The 22,503-nt window shown below is 38.1% G+C and overlaps 1 protein-coding gene across 4 annotated transcripts; it reads left to right on the plus strand.

The window, feature by feature from the left end:
• Positions 1-2,789: 2,789 nt before the first annotated feature.
• Positions 2,790-20,815, plus strand: LOC6564019 (DNA-binding protein RFX2). 4 transcript variants are annotated; one of them, XM_043215071.1, is made up of 12 exons: positions 2,791-3,192; positions 7,188-7,333; positions 7,399-7,715; positions 7,803-8,142; positions 17,515-17,593; positions 17,663-17,876; positions 17,977-18,144; positions 18,241-18,687; positions 18,757-19,059; positions 19,664-19,978; positions 20,052-20,420; positions 20,484-20,815. In XM_043215071.1, exons 3-12 carry the CDS (start codon positions 7,440-7,442, stop codon positions 20,688-20,690), a joined length of 2,718 nt encoding a protein of 905 aa, XP_043071006.1. In that variant the 5' UTR covers positions 2,791-3,192; positions 7,188-7,333; positions 7,399-7,439; the 3' UTR covers positions 20,691-20,815. The 4 variants fall into 4 exon arrangements, with proteins under 4 accessions (XP_032593324.1, XP_032593325.1, XP_043071006.1 ...); XM_032737433.2 differs by having other exon boundaries at positions 2,790-3,192; positions 7,188-7,715; positions 20,487-20,815; XM_032737434.2 differs by having other exon boundaries at positions 2,790-3,192; positions 7,188-7,715; positions 7,812-8,142.
• Positions 20,816-22,503: the final 1,688 nt, after the last annotated feature.

The following is a 22,503-nucleotide window of genomic DNA, read 5'->3' on the forward strand; positions in this document are numbered from 1 at the left end:
CTTAATTTTCTAAATGGTTAAATGATGAACTATAGACAGGGTAACTGCTGGTCGAACTGTGAGTTTGTCAATTTTAATTGTTTTATTTTTTTACTTTTATTTATATTTAATTATTGTTTGCATTTCATTTGATTTCAAAGTAATTTGTATTTGTTTACGGTCTCGAGTTCTATTTTCGCTACCCGCCAACTTATGTAAAACTTACAAGTTGTCTTACACGTTTTGCATTCAAATGTTGCTGTTGCTGTTTCTGTTGATAAATCAGACAAAGCGGGTTTCGAATTTCCCATTAGGCTTGAGACTCTGGCGACAAGGTGACGCGGTAGCTTTGGACTTTTGTTTTGATGTTGTTTGTAATAAGTAAGTATATACAAAAGTTTTTTATTTTGTAAGGCAACCTCGTTCGTAGAGGAAATCGATTTAATGATATGCACACATTTGTTGTTAGCAAGTAATAGCATCTAATTTAATTGAATTTGCATGTGGCTTTTAGGGCCAGCTGCCCTGACCATGGCTAGCTTGAGTATATGTATGAATGTACATATGTACATATGTATGGGGGCATATATAATAAAATCAGCTTAGAATTAGAATCGCCTAAAGAAAACTTGAAATTAAATTAAATTTTCAATTTAATTTCTCCCTCTTTTATATAATTTAATTTGTAACTGGATGGTTATTAGATCACATTAAATAAATAAATTTTAAATAATATTATAAATTGGATTTAATTTAATTTAAATAAAAAAAAATATTAGTTGTATAATGGTAAGATTTTTGGAGTCGGATAATTGGATTCTTATGGAAATTAGATTTTTTATGATAAGAAAAAATTCACAATTAAGAAATACTTTTTTTTAAATTAAATTTAAATTAATTTCATATATATATTATATGTATAAATAATACAAACGTGAATTTATTTACTACCCTCTATATAATTATAGAGCTATATATATTAATTTTTGATTATTTACATTATTCATGAAAAATGTAAGCATTAGTTTATGTTTTATTTTTAATTTCCTTTGGCATTGATCGCCATCATTTTCAAAATCTTCAACATACAAATCGTTGTTTCTGTCTGGAGGAAATGTAACAATAAAATAATAATTTATACAAAAATTAATAATAAACCAACATTAATAAAATATTACAAATGGCTTTTAAAAATTAAAATTGAAGCTACAAATTAAATTATATAATATTAAAAAGAAGTAATTTAATTAAAAATTTTCAATTAAAATAATTAAATTAAAGATATAATAAATCTGGGACTATTCAAATGTAAAAAAAATACTCAATAAGACCAATAATTGTTAAACGTTTGTAGCTTGGCAATAAGAATATTAAAATGTCAAAAAGGGAGAGAAGAGAGAGAGATAAAGAGCGAGAGAGAAAATAAAGAAAAAGTAATTCTCTGAAGCTGTCGAGTAAGATAAGTTTACAACTTTAGAAGCTTTTCACAATTCGCAATCACCTAACCGATTTTGCCATCGCATTTTTAATGCTTTGCAACATTTTTGCGGGCAATGACACCACCGTGCGACATCGAAGACGATGAGCCTCCGTGTTACGCATACGCCGAATGTGGGTGGACTGTAATCCGAGCACTACGAAGACGTTGTTATGTCAATCCAATGCCGAGAACCACTGACAATGTTGTAACACAGTCGCATCGCCAATGTCTGTCATTTTAGATACATACATATGTAAGTATCGCCCCCATTACATACACAATGTACATAAGCATCTGTGCTTTAGGCACTGCCTGTTTTTTGTCGTTACAACGGAAATCTACGCAAGCAAACGTGCTGTGCAAGCTGCGCCTGCAGGTGACAGCAAACAGAACTGGGGGGGCGAAAAAAATGACATACATTGCGTCATACAAAGTGCAAAGAACGCTCAAGCCAAACAAAATATGAAATTATTGCACAAGTGTGAACAAAGAAATAAAAACATAAAAATAACAAAAGAAAAAAAACCCACACACCTACAGAAAACACGTTCACCTTCCGAGCTGACCGCTCTGGGGACAGACACAAAAAATTGAAAACAATCGCCATAGCTAATTAAATTGTGCATGAAGAGTGCAAAAACATGCAAACACATGCACACACCTGCCGTGAGTTTGTCTGGGCGAGTTCGTTAATGTGCAACACGTGTTCAAGCACTCAGAGGCTGACCGACCGGCTAGCTAATTGAACAAAGCTCAACACGAGCAGCAATACACACACACACACACACAACACATGCACATGCACATGCAGACATTTGTAATTGTTTCGCACAAGTAGATATGTAAATAGGGTAGCTATTATTGCTTTATTTGACCGTAATTGGTTGTTGTTGCTATGCAAGTCAAGTGCTAAAATAGCAGCTCGCGAATTAATTATCATGTAAAGTGCAGCAAAATTGTTCACGCTTTTCGCAAGCTAACGTTAAAACATATTGGCTAAATATATACATAAATATGTCGTTTAACCTCGCATACCATATATATTAACATGATTTTCTACTTTACTTAAATAATTATTATAAACTATTTGTGTATTATCACAAATTGAATTTAACCGTACGGTCGCGTACAATTGTGAATGGCAAAGCCGGCACAAGCAACACTGTCGCGTTGCCAGACAGCAGAAATAACATTTCGATAGCAGCTGCGATTCGGTCGCTGTACAGCACTGTACAATGCCGAGTCAGCTGCTCACATTTTAGTGCAGCAATTTTATACAAGAATTTAATATATTTATATTTATACTGTGCAATATATTTAAGCAATTTATTTTAGATGAAACGTGCAATATTTATATGAGAGCAACCTATAAGAGCGACACCGATAATTGTGTCACATTTCGCGCTTTGTTCTTTGGCCAACAAAATGCCATCACTTTGTTTGTTGTTGTCCCCTGCTGTTGCCAAGGAAACGAAAAACGCAAACACAACAAGTTACGTCGGTGCTCGGTCGATCCTAGGTGTGTGTGTGCCACACATCCTTCCGGTCCAATTTGTATACCAAATAAAAGGGTATTGCACAAAAAAGGAGCGCTCTTCAAATTATTTGTACATTTCGTTAAAAATTCAAACAAATAATATGCCCAACAATGTGCAAATAATGTTGTTTTGAAATGCAAGTCAACGACCAGGATATCGATCAAGGACCTAGATGATACTACGCATTTGAATATGGTAAGTGCTAGAAAAATCCATTGAGCTAATTTTATTGACCCTCCCATCCGCCGCACCAACAAGCTGAAGGATAGCAAGTGCCACAATTATATGAAAGAAAATCACGAAATAGAAAAACTTTCAAGAAGCAGAAAGAAAGATCAAAAGCTGACAACTTTTCTAATTTTCGTATTCGTTTTGTAGCGCAGTAAATGAGTTTTCATTGAACGGGAAAATGAGAAAATTACTCATTGCCCCGCTGCTCTCACCCCGCCTACGCCTCGAGTTGTTTCTTTTTTTTTTGTTTTTTTTTTAGACTTTTCCAGCCAGGCTCAACATTTAGAGGCAATTAAGACGAGTCCTTTTCGCGGTCACAGAAACCAACCCCCAAATATTGACATGTAACACAGTCTCACCGACACCCGCCTGCAACTTCGCATCCAAATCCATGTGGCGTGTGGCATGGCCGGTTGCACTCACATTACACAAACAGATCCGAGTCGACCACCAGGTGTAAAGCAACCATCTCGTTGCATATTTCCGCATTGCTGCCTCGCACCGCGTTGTGCTTGGCTGCCCGAGCCAACGAGGCAACGGCCATGTCACCTGGAATGGATGGTGGACGGAGTGGAGGGGGAGTGGGGGTGGCGGTGGGGGTGTTGAACGCATGCCAAGCGAACGTTCGCATAGATCTCATATCTGTCAGAGCATTTGACGACTGATGCCCATTATAATGACTGTCACTCTTAATATGCTCGAACCGCCATCATCATCCGAGACAGTTCGGTTTTGCGATACGTTTATTGTTTAAATGGAGCTTGTTACCTTGCAGCCAAAGACTCTGTGCTTACATTTTATTATAGTTTATTGAAAACACATTCAAATACATTATGAATAACAGCTTTGATGCTACTGACTATGTCCTTGTTAATCAGAGCTCATTCGACCGTAATTTTAGTGCGTCCAAATCAAAAATAATTTGCCAACAAGGAAACAGCTCACAAGAGTAAGCAGAAATTATACAAATATGACAAAAACAAATTAAACGACAAATAATTTTGATATTTTGCTCTAAGAATTCAATTATGCGCCTTAAACTATTTTTCAAAATTTGAAGTCAATTAATTCGTCTAATTTGGGTATGGAAATATTTGGGAAATTGTCTGCTGAAGTAAAGAAATGATGCTTAGCTTGAAGTTTCAACACAGGCAACGGAGCATCTCTAAGAATTTATTTTTGCTTTGTTCCTTGTTTAAAAGGTCCATGAAACTTAATCCTAAATGCGATAATATTGTAAAAATCTCATAAGCAAAGTAATGTTTAAGTGTGCTTATAAAACTATATGTGAACAAAAGTGTAGCGCTCTAAACTAAAAATTTATTTTGTATGCTCATAAATTCTTATTTATAATTTGTATATAATTTAAATAACATCGAATTTCGAAACTAGTCCAAGTTGTGTGCTGCTGTATACAAATTTAATTGCTGCAATTGGCAGCTGCCTAAAACCTAACCTTTTTTTTATACACATCTATTATTTTTGGAAGCTTGCTTTGGCCATGCAACACTCAGCCTGCAAACGAGTTGAACATTAACTGAACCCAAAAAAAAAAAACAGAAAACAAAAAAACAATCAGCATTTTACGTTGTTGGTAAAAGCGTCACGCTGACTGAGCCACCAACTGGCTATTCCTATGACAACGCAGCTGCCACAGTGTATTAGGGATCTTAACGCAAATGCATATCTAAGGGGGGTGCGGAGGAGTGCTGCAAGTGTCCTGAAAATGCGGCACAGGCTTGCCGGCCATTTGCTTGACTTATTTTTGGGCCAAATGCATTTTTGTCTCGCTCCTGCGGCTGATCGAATGTGTATGCTAGACACCACCACCAGTAAAACACAGAGCGGGTAACAGCATATTGACCAAGTCTATTACCCATTAACTACCCCCTACATCCCGCCGTTAGCTCTTGAGATAGAGCTAGACGTCGAGCTCGGGCTCGAACTGGCCACCTGCTCGATAATAATAGCAGCGTGAATATGTTTCGTGTTGTAGTTGCACATTTACGCTCGTAGCAAGCGCAGCAAACTGCTGCACAACTACAAATACAATAACGCAAAAAAGAAAAAAAAAAACAACAACAACAAGAACAGTATCGGAAAGTGAAAGATCAATGGAAGGAAAGCTTTCAATTGAATTGCAATTGCATGGCTGAAGTAAGAAATATAAAACCCACCCGGAACCGAATAGCAGCAAAAAATAAGGCAAAAGCAAAATAAACAAAAAAAAACAAAAAAGGCAAACTTATTTGATCAATAATTTGCCGTTGAGCGTCCTTAGTGATTCCCTTGCCAGTGCTCTGTGTGTATGTGTGTGTTTGTTTGTGTGTGTGTGTGTGAGTGTGTCTGTGCTTAACTTTCAGGCTGCATTTTTCACGCTTCGAATTTATGAACTTGTCCGCGTCGCTTTACCATTTGATTTGTGAACTTATATGCCCAAGCACTTTGCATTTCCGCTGGGGGCAACGCATTATACTCACCGAACCAGACCCCAAACACCCACACCTACACCTGCCCCTCTCACACTAGCACACCCTTAGAAAACCCGTTAAACGGCGCTCACTCGCCGCTGACTTCGTTTATTGTTTATAAACAACAACTTGGACTACAAGTTCGACTACATGACGTATGCCGGGTCGTCATCGGCATCCTGTTCCCAGTCCCAGTCCCAGTCCCATTTTCTCCTGTCTGGATACTTACTCTAACTTCTGGGCTTGGCGTTGCCAGCGGCGTTGCAACAAACATTATTTACATTGAACCGGTTGCCCAGTGAACAATTGCGGGCCAAAGGGAGAGCGTGTGAAAGATGTCCCACAGAGTGTGAATCAGAGTGAGAAAATCATAAATGCAGTGTGCGGAGCTAGACAACAATTCAATGTGAAAGACATAATTATAATCATTTAGATTACGGTATTTATAATTAATATTGTATATAGACAAGGCTCAGTCACAACAATGTGAAACAAATATTTTAAATGCAGTCGTGTGCAGCTGTCAAGCAAATAATGATAATTAATATCTGTGCTTTGCATAGTTTAACAATAATTATTTGCAAGGATTATATAAAAGCAGGCAGTGCCTTTCCAGAGTATTAAGAAAATGTAAGCTGTGTGTGGATTATAAAGTTGTTGTATCCATCTTGACTATGCTGGAAAATTATAACTTTAATCATTATTATTCGACTGCATACATCGAGAACTCCCAGCTTCGTTTATGTGTTGTTATTAAAATATATGTTTAAACATTTGAATGAGGAATATTAGATAACAATAGATATTTTCAAAAATGTTGTACTTTTGATAATGACAATTACAATTAAGAAAACGATTACGGAAATACATTTTTTGACTTCAGGGTATTTCAATTCATATTATTAAAATAGAAAATGTTAAATTAATTTAAATGAATACTATAAATATGTTTAATACGCAATTAAAGTGCTTTATAAATTCAATTCTATTCTGTACGCATTCATGCCCAACTTGATGTTGCAGATAGATTTTTGAGCGCCTAAAAGATGCCACAGAAAATGGTCGAGAATAATTCAAAATGGCGTCTTTTTGTACGATAACAAAAGTTGGTGGAACATTTTTGCTTTTTACTTTATGCGCGCTGCCGTAAAGAACAAAGCGGCGAACAAATCAAAGTATGTAGAAAATACCTGTGAAATGTTTAATTTCATAGCAACGCCCCATCGGAGGCAGTCAACCCCCAAAAGCAAGTTGGTAGGCAGGCAACAAAGGCATCAAGTGGGAATTTCATCAACAACAACAACAGCAAAAACCCAAAAAACATAAATGCCCACAGCACTCTCGTACGTCATATTGAAGTAGGCATTTGTATGGCACTTGAATTCGGTGGGAGGCAGATTGAGTTTCTAATTTTAGCGACATTATTTTCTGTTTAATAGCCTTACAACAGTTCATACAAATTCACAAAATTTTCACTTTTTATTGCAGCTGTTAGGAACCTAAGCAACTAAATACATTTAAGCACCGCAATTGCCTTAAACATAAACAGACGAGAAAGAGTAACAGAGAGAGACAGAGAGAGAGAAAGGAGATCAGCAACGTATAACTAGTCAACGAATTTCCGCATCGAAAGTGTAAACATCTGGCCTTCAACTACAACTACAACTACTACTACTATAACCAAGCAATTTGTATTTAGTTACATTTGAATCCTAGCTTGTAGAGCATTAAGCAAATGAAATGAGCACACGTCTGGCAACTCAGCGTCAATTCATCATCACGACGAGCGCCGTTGAGGCCGCCACAGTAGATGCCAGCCAAACAGATGCCGAGGAGCAACAACATCAACAACAACAACATCAACAACATCAGCTTGTGACCAAAACGACAACAGGAGATGTCCTGACAGTGGAGCCGAGAACACCATCGACACCAACAACACATGCGGAGGCATTTGAATTCTGTACCGAAGATGGTGTCGTTGTGGCTGCCACATTGGAAGATGTCATGACACAGGTTGCCATTTTTTCTAACTCGCCATCTTACAATTATAATGTGCCCCATTTATAATTTGCTTTCATTGAATGCTGCTCTTGCTTGCAGAATTGTCAGCTCTTGCAAAAGAAACTTAGAGATGGCATTAACGATGATGCCACAGCGACCACCGATCAGCTGGAGGTCATTCGTGTTGTCCTGCCCATGGATACCAGCGATTCTAGCCAGGATGCGCAACTGCATGCCCATATCAATGCTGTGAATAATGTGAGCAGCAGCGATGCCGTCGCCGCATCCACAACAAACAGCACAACCACCATACACACCTTACCCGGCCTGGGTGCCATCAAAGGTGGCGTCGATCTGGCGCAACAAGTTGCCAATGGACAGTTGACCGTGGTGCAGGCCACCGAGGATGATGATGGCACACCGTTCATTACGGTGACGGGTGAGTCAAAGTAAAATTATATATTCCAATCTATTTTTATGCTGTTAATGCTTAGAATTTATAGTTGCACATCTGCTTCAAATGTGCAAATATTTGTGTGTATATAATTTCTGCATTTATTACATAAGAACAGACGTAAGTTTTTGATTCTCCGTATATATTCGATAATTATTCGTATTGTTAGTGATTTAATCGAATAGATAAACAACATTTATGGCAAATTGTTTTTGGTGAGCTTTCGACTAGAAATAACCTGAACCCGAATTTTAAATACATTGTTGGCTGGCTGATATTAGTTTGTTCAATATGAATAAACATTCTATATAAAAATTCTCAATCAGCCAATCTTCTTCTATTTGTACAATTGTGTTTCTTATTGCTATCGGAGTTATTTTGTGTTGATCTTCTCAGAACTTGCTCCTGAAGTATCTGGGATCTTCGGTATTATCTTACTCATACAGTCAGAGCTAAATTCATTCGGCTGTTGATCCTGCTGAATAATATATTTATTTTATTGGGGTCGCATACTCTTCCTTCTGTCATTCGCATATTTTTGTAAAGCTTTATTATGCTTTATTTCAGTGTAGAAGCGTTAATTAATTATTTAAAGCTTCCAGTACATATTCCCATATCAGTCGAGTTATTAAAAATATGTTTATAAAATCATTTTGCTAGATGGACACTATAAGACAAGCTAGATGGATATCCTATATCATCTGTGTTCTATCTAACTGATGTTATATAATTATAATGCTAAAAGTTAACCAAAAATGTTAAGATACGTCAGAATATATTTAATGACTTGTTTGTAATATACATTGCAGCTAAGTGAGGTAACCTTACAATTATAATTATAATAGAGTATGAAATCTTCGCGTCACTCAAGACTAATAGCGTTTATAATTTTTATGGGAATTCAATACACAATTTTTATACAATTTTTTTTGTTAATTTCTCAGCTAAGCCCAAATTTATAAAAGCTTTACAAATTCCATTGACTTTTTTTTAATTGAAAAAATTCTGCATTATGATAATCAATCATGAAACTGTAACTTTATAATTATATTTAACATAAGGCCAAATTTATAAAAGCTTTTAACATTCCATTGACTTTTTTTTTGATTAAAAAACTGCAGCAATCCTGAAACTGTAACTTTATAATTATATTTAACACACACGTTCACTTTAAAATACGATTTAATATTTTATTATTATTTCATTTTTTTGCATGATTTAATTAAGCCTGCCACTTTTCCTTTTGTGGCCAATTAATACAAGTTTTACAAGTCAAAGCTTTGGGTAGCAAAATACATATTTCATATATATGCGTATTAAAACAGAATAAAAACATAAATAAGTAAACAAATATGATTGCAAGTGGCAAACTTTATGAATTAATCATCCAGTTGCAAACGGATATTTTTTTAATTATCATGAAAATGTGGACCGCAAAAAAGCGCACTTTTTTTTTTGCTACTTACGTTGAAAAAATAAAAACACTCGCTACAATCGCTGGTGGTTTATCGCTTCCTCTCTCACTTGCACCGCTTGCGCTGAAATCAAAACGGAAACCAGCAAACAAACAGCAAACGGCAAAAGTCGCGCCTTTGTAAACAAACATAATCACGGGATCAGCGTGTCGTCCGTAGGGCGATGCGGGGCAGGGAAACGGCTAAGTCCCTGTACATTTTAAACGTTTGCTTGATATCACAATTAAAGCGACTTAATTTGAAAACTGAAACGAGCTGAGATGAGCGCGTAACAAGAATCCGAACAACAGATACACAGATAGACAGATAGCCAGACAGACAGACAGACAGAAAGGCAGATTCAGCAGTCACCCCGTTGCTGATGATAGTCCTACCTGTGCAGGAGGTAGGATTAACAAGAGTATACGGCACCAGTTGCGGCACGTGCAACACATAGTAACAGAAAGTGTAGCAAAGTGCAGCTGTGTGCTTTACCAAAAGGGGAAGCGAATGGAAAATGATATCCAGTCCACACACGCATACAACATAATTATTATATTCCACTTCAGCGCTACACAATGAATTAATCGAGATTACACTTGGTGAGCACTATCTATAGGGCAGGATCACACGCTGCCGACTGCTAGCTAGCTAGCGAACTGCTGCCTGGAGTGGGTAGTTGCCGCGAACCAGAACTGTTTGGCCATGATACTTGATTTTATTAGCGCAAATTACCACCACCAGCAGAGCCAACAACAAATATGGCAAGTAATCACAACAAATTGAGGTGTGTTGGGAATAGGGTTGTCAGTGCAGAAGGGAGTGAGGACGGAAGGACAGAAGCGCGGCCATCCCTCACACATCGACTCATTAATAACCGCCCGCTGTGTATTAATACGTGCCATGTAATATCCTCCAAACGGGTATCACGACTCTTACAAATATCTATTTGATTGTCCAAATTGTAGATCGTAATCTGTCAGACAAACACACATCCATAACAATTGCTTCTGTATTGAGCGATGAGAAGCTCTTCATTATAATAAATATTTTATATTATTATTATTTAGATTTTTAAAAGCTATATTGTAAAATCATTAATGATTCTTTCGTGAAGTTCCTTCGCGTATGCATTATCGGAAAGAGTATACAGACTTCGACTATTTACAATTTTCATTGGCCTTGCTTTGTTTCGCATCAATGCACTGGGTGATGCATCCTTGACAATTTTACGTGGACTCATGTCTACACTTAGAAAAAAAAAATCGAACAGTTATTTAGAAAATCTCCCTGAAAACTATCAACTTTTTCTTGTTCTTGGAAAAAATTTCTAAGTTGACGCAAGAAAAAATGTCTTAAAATTAGAAAGGCTTTTTTCAATTTTGTTTATTTCTACTATTAATAATAACGTTTGTAAATACGATCTCTCAAAATTCTAATGAATAATTATATATAATATAATACAAAAAAAATAGTGCAAGAGTTATGTGTGATGAGACATATTTTTACTAGATTTTTGAAAAATGTGCCCCTAATAAATAGGAAATTTTTTTCGATTTTCTCAAAAATACAATCTTCAGTTTTGTAAATATAATTTCTGAATATTAAGGTGGAATTCCCCTCCTGCCAATAATATGGCCAATTTGCGTTTTTCCGAGTGTAGTCAACAAACACAATACTCAAAAGGCTTTACGTTTAAGAGGACACTATCTGCCGCCCCCGCTATATCCCGCGCTCTGTTAAGCTGTGCCAACAAATAATGAGAATATTTGAATTGATACGCTTTAGTGGGGTGCTCATCAAATCACCGAAGCAGCAAAGCTTCAAATTTAATAATGGCAAACAGCCAATAAAAATGGAACGCTGGCAAACTCAAATCCATACCAGCTGACTATTGAAAAGTTTAACCAAGCCAGAGACCAAGTGGCTAAACTTTGGCTTACTGTCAGGGAAAATCAGCATATGCTGAGCTTCTTTTAATTGGGTAAACAGCAAAGATGTCGAGATTCCAATCATTTTCAAAGGCAAGTCGGCATTCATATTGATGCGTTTGCCTGTTATCTTTAGGTCGAATCAATGCCAGCATCTGAAGCACTATAAAGCGTTCAAAATTCAATGAACCTCGACCCTTGCCCCAGCCAGGTGCTGTGTCCATTCACAAAAGGTTAATTGTTGTTTGTTGTTGTTGATTCGGCTGCTGATGCTGCTGCAGATGCATGGATAAACTACAGGACTTGGGATTCGGCAGTCTGCACTTGTCGGTTATCCTGGCAATTTATTTTCCCTTGCACGCATATAAAAAGTTTTCCGATTTCCATGGAATGCACACAATGGAGTAAAAAAGTACATTATTGTTTTTGTGTTTGTTATCTGCTAGTTTGACATCGTTTTGTGTTTTGGGAATAAGCACAAGTGGCTCAGACTCATTTTTGATAATGATTTGGTTATGGTTTCATATAAATATTAATATAATTAATTATAATTAATCATTAGATCTGGATAAGGCTTTTAAAATTGAGTTTTTTAGATACAAAAAATTATATTAATAACAAAGGCATCCACTAAATCACCTGCAAAGATGCTATGAAAAATAAAAATAAAGTAAATTTAAAAATAATACCGGCGAGGTTCCCAGTTTGCAAGATATTTAAATCGATTATCTTATGCAACAACAAAAAAATAAATAAATAAATAATAGCATAGATACATATAACAATTAAAAACAGTTTAAGTTAGTAAACAAACGCTTAACTTTGTTTCACTTAGCTCTTCAAACGTTCGTCCTTATTTCTGGAACCTAATTAAATAAGATGAAAAATCATATATATATATATATAAATATAACTACAGATGTTCTAAATATTTTAGTTCGTAGTCAAAACATTAAAATCCAATATAAGTACATATCTGAGGGAGACCTTACCACAACTTTTTGGTTTATTGTTTTATTTTGAAATTGACATGAGACCGAGGACATTGTAGCCACAAACTTGAATGTGCAAAGCTTTTTACTCGAAAACCACAGAGCTACTTTTCATATGAATTTGCTACGCAAACCCCAAGAATGTCTAGAAAGCTTCAAAGGCTTAAAGTCGAAACCTCTAAAGTCCTGGAGCTAAAGTATTTCCTGCTGAGGATGGAAAAGGCTCCACTCATTCTTATATCCACAAACATAGGTAGGCACCTGCTGGGGTCCAAAGATGAACAGTCAAATATGTTTCAATGGACAACACCCCCTTTGTTGACAAAGTGGACACGCGTGCAGTTCATGTAGGAATAAATTAATATTCGAAATATGTGCTGCTAGAAGAAAAAAAACATGCTCGACTAGGAGATACCTCTTCAGTCTTACATATTTTTTTTACAGAAGATAATTGAAACTTTTACAGATGCTCAATAGTATCAAGGTATATTCTTAATCAATTTGAAAGCAATTTCTTCAAAATTGTGACTTTCGTTTTAATCGAGTTTCTTCTATATATCGGAAATAAAAAGTTATCGATATAATCAATTAGAATAACAAACTAGTTCTGCGAATGATATACGAAAACTTACAATTTCAAATTTGTCTCTAATATCGATTCTCTCTGAGATCGTTTAAGCACACATGACTAAATCGTCTCGGCTGTTGGTGCTATTCAATAATATATATTTATACATATAAAATAGTCTATACTGCTTGTTACATCCTGTGTACAACTTCATGATACCCTGTTTACACATATTGAATGGGTTCATGATATAAAAAACTGTAAAAACACGATGATGCCGGGATAACAAAATGAATAAATTCCACGCGCTCACGCAATGCCAAAGTGGCAGGCATACAGGTGTACATATGTGTCATCCCCAGCCCACGTAACAGCCCCCAACCTGCTGGCCCACCCCCTGCTCCATGGAGAGGAAAAGCGCGTGCCGGCAGCAAACGTTTTGGTTGGCCAGAGCCAGGCCAAGCAGCATCTGCTGGGGGTTGTTGCGCAAGCAAGCAAATGACTGTGTGTGTGTGTGTGTGTGTGTGAGAGTGAGTGAGTGAGTGAGTGAGTGTATGAGAAAGAGAGAGAGAGAGAGAAAAGGCTTGATGTCCTAGCAACCACCAGAACTGTGTGGCTGCGTAGCTGTGTGGCTGCAACAGGGTAGGCGCACGGTGGCAACTGCGCGCCCAAATGATTGGCTGCGTTGCCTTGACGCCAACGTTGTTGCCACATGCCGCACTGCCTGCCCTGTCTGCCTGCCAGCCAGCCAGTGGTTGGCCATCTCGCTCGCACCTGTTTGCAGCATCTTCGGGCTACGCTCGACACTTGTTCAGATCCCAGAAAATGCGACTTTGAGCCCGGAATTAGCTGGCGCCGCTTGAAAAATAAACCGTTGCTACTACGAAAAATCTCCGTTTTGGGTTTGGGTTGGATTATTTGCCACGGCGATGATGCTGTTGAATGTTGAATATGGGCTGCTGCTGCTACTGCTGCTGCTGCTGCCACCACACAAGGGTGGCTGCTGGGCATGGGCAGGCGCAAATCATAACAACGCAGCATCAGGAGAAGCACCCAACCACCCACGGCACCACCACCGCTGTAATTTAATTCGTTGCTGCGCCGCCGCCGTCATCGCCATCGTCATCATTATTTTTCGGAGGCATATTGCTAGGATAACATTTGATTTTGAGTTCAGTTATAATTCTACCGTGCTTACGTTCTGGTTGCTCTTGCTCCGTTGCTACGTTCCTCACAAGCTCACATTGTTGCTAAGTTGTATCTCCGCCATTACAACGCCAGGAGCCACCCACCACAAGCTTTGCAGCAGCATCAGCAGCAAGTTGTGCGGGTTTTTTTTCTCTTCCGATATTCACTTTTACTTTCCGTTGTGGCTGTTGGAAGAGTTGCCCAAAGCAACCGGTCGACAAACATCTCGGCTTACAATCGGCACCCACACGGCTTGTTGTGCGCCGTGCGGACATGCGACATGTAACATAAATCAGCTGTTCAGGCACCCACCTTTGACACCACTCACTCAGTCAGTCATTCATTTGCGAGCTACACACTCGAAATAAAACTAAACGAATGCATTCGCGATTCGGCTTCGACTGTCAGACGCGTCACCACCAACACCATCAGCCACACCACCTGCATCATCATCAGCAGCAGCAACAGCAGCAGCAGGCGCAGCAGCCGCATCAACATCATCCTCAGCCACAGTTAGATATTACGTCACCGCCGCCGCCGCCGATCGCCGCCGCCTATACGAATCTCTTGGAGAAGTGTCGTTGCAAACTGCACTCACATCCACATCAAAATCCACACCACCCTCAGCATCAGCATCAGCAGCAGCAGCAACAACAGCATCCTTCGCAGCCGTCACATCCACACCAGTTGCTGCCACATCAACAGCAACAGTTGCCAGTGGCGGCGACAGCAGCGTCACTAGCGCCGCTGCCAGCGGCCCAGTTGCAGTTGCAACTGCACCATCATCATCATCATCATCACCATCAGACGTTCGTGGCCACGGCCAGTGCCGTCAACTACAGCAGCAGCTGTACGACAATTGGCGCCGCTGCCGCCGCCTCCACAGGGACAGCATCGAGCTCAGCAGCAACCACAGCAATGTATCACCATCACCACCATCGACGTCACAACAATTTGTCCTATTGCGGTGGTAAATATTTTCCATAGACAACAATTTCAGTTTCGAATCCTATCAATGGCTTTTAATTGACGCTCTGTTTACACTCCGAGTGTAAGTTCGAGGGTGTGTGTGTGTGTGTGTGTGTGTATCTGTGTGCCGAACTCGGGCAAGCAAACGAAAGTGTCAAGTGTCTTACTCATGCTTCATTGTCCATGTTGTAAACTTTCAACTGAATGAAATGTAAATGATATTTGAGAAGTTTGCCTAATAGAAGCTCCCATTCCCTTTACAAAACAAATCGCAACTTTATAGCGGAAATCGAAAAAGAAATAATCCTTACTAATATATATATGTATATATATGTATATGTTTTGTAATGCACATAATTTTCGTGATTTTCAAAGTTAACAAATACAGAGTCAGGCTATAATGTTTCCAATTATAAACAAATTCGATATGTGTTAAATGTACAGACTCAATGTGGTCAAGCAGTGCTTGTAGATTAACATTAACAAGTTTGAATGCTCTAGTCGAGTGATCTTGACTGTTAAATAAATAAATTGTTATAAAGACAGATTTCTCAAATCGAAACTAAAGTTATCTTATTGCCTACAAAATTGTAGTTCAATAGTTATTTGTGCAATATGAAAATACGTTTTGTTTAAATCTGCTTTCCGCATCTCAGCTCATCTGAATAAAATGTTCACTATTGATAAATAATGAGTCAGTGCATATTATATATCAATCAATATCAGTGCTAAATCCTTACAGTTGTGTCTTTTATTGCTATCGAAAACAGCTATAGATAAAATTAAATAAATTGGAACCATATACAAAATTCTACATTAAAAACTTAAAGTCTATGGCTCTTATAGGCTTCTTTGCAAACGAAATCAATTTAAAGTGATTCAGAGTATTAAAAAGAAAAAACCACATTTTAGCTATTCTTTCAAATTGAAGTCTTTTGATATACCCCTAATTTGTTTGTTAATACCAGTGGATATCAATTACAAAATTCGTCAGTTTTCGATAAAATTTACTCATATGTTTGATAGTCTTTCACTCCAAGTAAATTAAGAAAAATGCTCATTACAAGTTAATTCTATTTATAAAAACCTTTTTTAAAAATTCGATTCGCCGTCGGCATATCAGAAATTTTTCTTTTTTAAATTAGTGCTCATATTAAAGCTATTGCTGAAAGGAATATAGAAAAATAAGTAAATATGGCTTATTAGAAGGAATTAACTTGCCCATTTGGCAGTTTCACAACTTTCTGTTCAGGACACAAATTTTAAAAAAATTGCAAATTTGTGCGGACCGAGATAAAACAGATTTTTGGAGCTGATGAAAGAGCTGAAGTACGGTTTCTATGAAGTTTCTTATCGGTTAAAAAATAAACAATTTTCATACGTTTGTCTAATTTCAAAATGAATTTAAAGGCGTCAGGTTAAAAAGCAAAAAGTAAAAGAATGTAAATGTTTCAAATCTTTCTTCCACTTTCTCATTCTAGGAAGATTGTCAACAAATTGCACTGCAAAACTTGCCAGTCGATTTTCCTACTTAAAGTTTTTACAGTTTCAGTGTAAAAATGCAATCGAACAAGTTTTACCAGCAAGCTAGCGACTTTGTTAGTTTAAAGTGTTCAGAAACATGTAAAAAAAATGTGATGGGGCTTTCACCTTACACATAATTATTTTAAAAGATTTATTTTATTTATTATCTTAAAAGTCAGCTACTTCAAAAATTACATATGATTATTCGGTTTAATTAGCCCATAAATCTTTAATTGAACGTCAACCAAAGCTTTCTTAAATCCATGTAAAAAAGAACAGTTTACAACTTGACTGAAATCTTATTTTTGTCGACCTTTCAAAAATAAATGAATATTACATTTTTTATCTGTTGTTTTGGTGATACTATATAGATTTATTATATATTTTATTTTGTATTTTAAATTTAAATTAAATTACTCACTTTAAATTGTATATATAATTCCATTTTTAATATTTATTTTGTTAAACCTTATTTAAATAAATAAAATAAAATGTATGAAATCTGTAAACGTTTCTTTCTTTAATTTTTCTTATTATTCTTATTATTATACAAGGAAATTGCACTTATAATCTGAACAATATAGGGAAGCCTTTAAGTAGCCGTTTTTATGATATTATTGATTATTATTTATTGTAATTACTAAAAACTTAGAAGAAGACAAGCTAAAAAATCTATTTAAAAACACGAATATTAAATATTAATTTGGCTTTCATATTTGAATATCTTTCAGTTTCTGGTCAGGAGCAAAACTATCAAGTGCAATATGTTGATTCGGAACTATATCACAGCAATTCGAGCCAGACGCAAATGTAAGTACATCATCACGATTTGCGTCGCCTGATCCCCCAAACAGTTTTACATTCCGTCTGTCCACACAGGACGTACCCATTCTGCCCGGTGGGCGATTATCAGGGCAATGGCCAGACGTATTACTCGACAACGGCAGCAACTGGCAACTATGCGACAGCGGCGGCTGGCAGCACAGCAAATGCCCATTCCACGACGCTGCCGTATCTGGTACCTGTCGACGAGAGTCTGCTATTGAATGGATCCTCGCAGTCACACAGCCGGGACTCGCCGCATAGCCTGACGGTGAGTAATCATCAGGACGTTCACTGAGCCGATGACATTGACTAAAACTAACCAACAACAACAACCACAACAACATCTATTTTTTGGGCGGTACATGCAGCATGAGGTTGCCTACATACAGGAGGCGCAGAGCACACCACAAACGCCCACCTCGACAACAACCACCAATTCGGCCAGCGGCGGCAGCATCGGCAACGGTGCCGATGGGGCGTCACCCGATAGTGACCAGAGCGCCATGGGCACCAGCAACAAGATTGCCTCGGCAACGGTGAGTAGTTGGGGTGGCAGTAGCAGCAGCAGCATCGGCAGCAGCAGCAACAGCAGCAGTAGCAGCGTTGCTAACATCTCTTTCGCACACTTGCAGATTAAGTGGCTGTCGCGCAACTACGAGACTGCCGACGGAGTTAGTCTGCCACGTTCAACGTTATATAACCACTACATGCAGCATTGCAACGAACAGAAGCTGGAGCCAGTGAATGCAGCCAGTTTCGGCAAGTTGATACGCTCTGTGTTCTCTGGTCTGCGCACACGTCGCTTGGGCACGCGCGGCAACTCCAAGTATCATTATTATGGCATTCGCATCAAGCCCGGCTCACTGCTAATTCATCAATCCATGGAGGACAAAACTATGCAGGGCTATGGCACACCAACGGGCAATGGCGCCATGGCCAACGTCAGCAGCAGCAGCATCGGCGCCACCCAACTGGGCAGCTCAAATGGCAGCAATGGCTTATCATCGAATTCTGGCCAGCGCTCAGCTGGCGCCAAGAAGCACAACTTCAAGCCGGAAACCTACGAGGCTTGCATACAGGTAGCCAATGCTCGATTCTTTGTAAATTTAATGATTTAACTAATTTGTTTTATTTGTGGTTTTGTGTAGTACATTGGCGACGGTGCTGGCGCCATGCCCGTCTTTCCGGCCATCGAACTGAGCCACAGTTTTCACAGTGAACTCACCCTGGACGATGTGGACACTTTTCGTGCACTTTACCGCGAACATTGCGAATCATTTTTGGATGCTGTGCTCAATCTGGAGTTCGGCACGGTTGAGTTTTTGCTGCGCGACTTCTGGCGCACCACGGACAACAACAATCTGGATGAGTGCGAGGAGGAGAAGTACTTGAGCAAGACGAAACTGTATCTGTTGTGCCACTGCGCAGAAGTGCAAAAGTTTGTGCGCGAGGTAAGTTCGATAGATTCCCCAAAAGCTGTCGCCTTTTTAATACAAACTTATATCTAACTAAAACTTTAATGCTAATGCAAAAATTAACTTGTAGATCATATAAAAACATATGCTATAGAATCGAACTATGCAGTTTATTGCCCAGAATTCCGATTGATAACATTTTAAATACAAATTTTGACACATAGTTTTCTTTAAAATTTAAAAAATCTTTTGCTTGTTTTTGCTTTTGAGAGTAATAAAACAAATGCTGATCAAGAATATATATACCTTATGAGGTCGGAGACAAAAGACATCTTACCGTTTTGCAAACTTCAAACAAAATTATAATACCCTCTACAAGGATACACAAATAATTTTATTCATGATTACCTGGATTGTTCAAGAACATTGAATAATTTATATAACATTACTGAATGAAAAAAAAAATATTTCATTCTTAAAGAACATTAAATACATAATTGATTTATTAATTTTGGTATTTATTTTAGAGAGTGTAGAGTGTTTACATATATGTTTTATAAGTGCATGAGTTCGTTGTAAAGGTTAAAAATAGTTCCACTGAATGAAGTGAATTGAAATTTATTTATATATGTTGAACCAGGTGGACTATCAGTTCTATCAGAACACCGTGGACGTTATAATACCAGATGTGCTGCGCTCGATACCCAATGCACTGACTCAGGCCATACGCAACTTTGCCAAGAATCTGGAGCTGTGGCTGTGCGAAAGCATGCTGGGAGTGCCGGAGCAGCTGTCACAGATCAAGACTAGTGCCGTCTCGGCATTTTGCCAGACGCTGCGTCGCTACACATCCCTCAATCATCTGGCGCAGGCAGCACGAGCCGTGCTACAGAACGGTGCACAAATATCCCAAATGCTCAACGATCTGAATCGTGTGGACTTTCACAATGTGCAGGTGCGTCAATTAATCAATTTTCACACTAATCTCCACCAAGTTACATTCTAATCTTTTTAATTTGTGCGTGCAGGAGCAAGCCGCCTGGGTGAGCCAATGTGCACCGGATGTGGTGCAGCGTCTGGAGAACGATTTTAAGGCTGCACTGCAGCAGCAAAGCTCACTGGAGCAATGGGCCAGTTGGCTGCAGCTTGTGGTGGAGTCCGCAATGGAGGAGTATACGGGCAAACCGAGCTATGCGCGTGCCGCTCGTCAGTTTCTGTTGAAATGGAGCTTCTACAGCTCGATGATAATTCGAGACTTAACACTGCGTTCCGCATCGAGCTTTGGCAGCTTTCATCTGATCCGGCTGCTATTCGATGAGTATATGTTCTATCTGGTGGAGCACAAGATAGCCGAGGCGCAGCAGAAGACGGCCATTGCGGTCATTTGCGAGCGCATGGTAAGCACCTAAGCACCTACTTAAGTGACTGGCAACTAGTATTAACTGTCAACCTTTGCTCAGAAGAAGGAAATGGACTTTGAGTTCGAGTGCCAGTTCGCCTATATCACCAGCGATGGGGAGCAGCAAGCAACGGCCACCTCTGTCAGTGGCGGCGGTGCCAATGGTGGCGTTGGTGGTGCTGGTGCCGTAGGTGTTGCTGGTGTTGCAGCGACAGCGGCAAGTGCCACCAGTGCTGGCAACGAAGCCAAGCGTCTGAAGCAGGAATGAGTGAGGAGTTGCCTGATCATATTTGTATCGAGTATTCATAGAGTCTATGTAAACCGAAATTATTATTCTGCTTTGCCCAATCGAATCGATATGCACACAACCCCAACCAATACTTGGAAACTTTACTTCACCTGTGCATTTAATAGTCAACGATCTTTGTATGTATTCGTGTGTGTTAGGTTGTAGCTTAAGTTCTTGTCAACACTCTTGTAAACATAATCGGTTAACTTGTAGGCATATGTGTATGTGTCTGATGTCTGATGTCTCCATATATGCAATCAATGGACATGGACATACAACACTTATAGATTTGCCCCCGCATTAAAGTAAAGAACCGTCCAAGCAGCAAGCTAGCCACGCTCCGCAGAACACGCGCAGCGTTGGCGTTTGACTTGTCTGATCTGATTATGTATTCATAGGATACATTTTAGTTTAAGTACATGTGCATTAATATTTGTGAACTTAGCGTCTAATCGAACTTGTGTTTAACTTTAAGAACAACGATTTGTCACAACAGTTTTGTCTGGTTTCAACGAATAATTGTACAGCATAGCGCTCGGCGCATACATGCACACATGCACACACACACACGCACACACACACACGCACACACACACACACACACACATACACACACGCACACACTGATTTAAATACATTTACATATAAATATGTAGGTAAGAAGAAAAAAGAAAAAACCCTCACTGGCATCAGCACGGAATGCAAAACTGTATAGATTGTTAGTTAAGAAAAATAGAAGCTCATGTTGAAACGGCTTGCTCAAAACTAAGGGAAACTAATTTAAGTAAACAACAGGCCTTAAGTGTGCAAATATCAACACTCAATTTTGAAAAACAATACAATTTACTGCATACCTATTAACATATGTTTATATGTTTATATAAACAAGATAAACAATATATATATACATATATATATCTATATATCTATATACATATAATTAAACTGCAAGTGAATAATTGTATTGTAATTCCTGAAGCATATACAAAGAAACAAGGACAGAGAAATATTTTAACAGAGGCGCCTAACAAAGTATTTTATGCCATTTTAGGTATTTACTCAAGCAACAAAACCTTTTGTAAGTCATTCAACTAGAATTAGCTAAAGCTATAAGAAATACAAACCAGTCTAGTCTATTAAGAAATATCAATTGATATACTGCAAAAAGAAAAACAAAAGAAAAAACTAACATTTTACATTCAGCTGTTTGCAAAATGTGCAAATCAAGGCATGATACTCTCGGTATGTATTTCGAAAATAACTCATTGTGTATATTATTCCATTTTGTACTAATGCCCCCCTCTAAATTTGAAATCTGTATGTTTCCCAAACATTGTCGTATGACCTATATCTAAGAACTGAGTTTAACGCAATAACAAGCTCAGCGTCATTAGTTTTCTCTGACCGATTTTGTGGTTTAGTTACAATAAAGACCCCAGATCTGGCCAGAATGCTTTACGATTGCTTCGCAAGGCAAAATCGTTTACAACAAATTCAATATGTAAGTAATTAAGCTGAAGTCTAGAGCTTTATTGGTTGTAATAACAGAAAAAAAACAAAAACCAAATTTAAAAAAAATAAAAACTGGAAAAAATAACGAGAAATTCGAAAACCATTGAACTATATCAAATCAGATCTACCTATTTATAAATGTGAAATAAAAATGTTCTAAAGCGCAAATCTATGCATTTTATTTTGGGTGGGATGAATTAGTTAATTAAGGATGCCAAAATGGGATTGGAATCGAAACCGCATTTTTACCGATTTAAAACCAGAATCGACATCGGAGTCA

This window comes from Drosophila grimshawi, unplaced genomic scaffold, assembly GCF_018153295.1.
Source record: "Drosophila grimshawi isolate 15287-2541.00 unplaced genomic scaffold, ASM1815329v1 contig_311, whole genome shotgun sequence".
NCBI lineage: Eukaryota > Metazoa > Arthropoda > Insecta > Diptera > Drosophilidae > Drosophila > Drosophila grimshawi.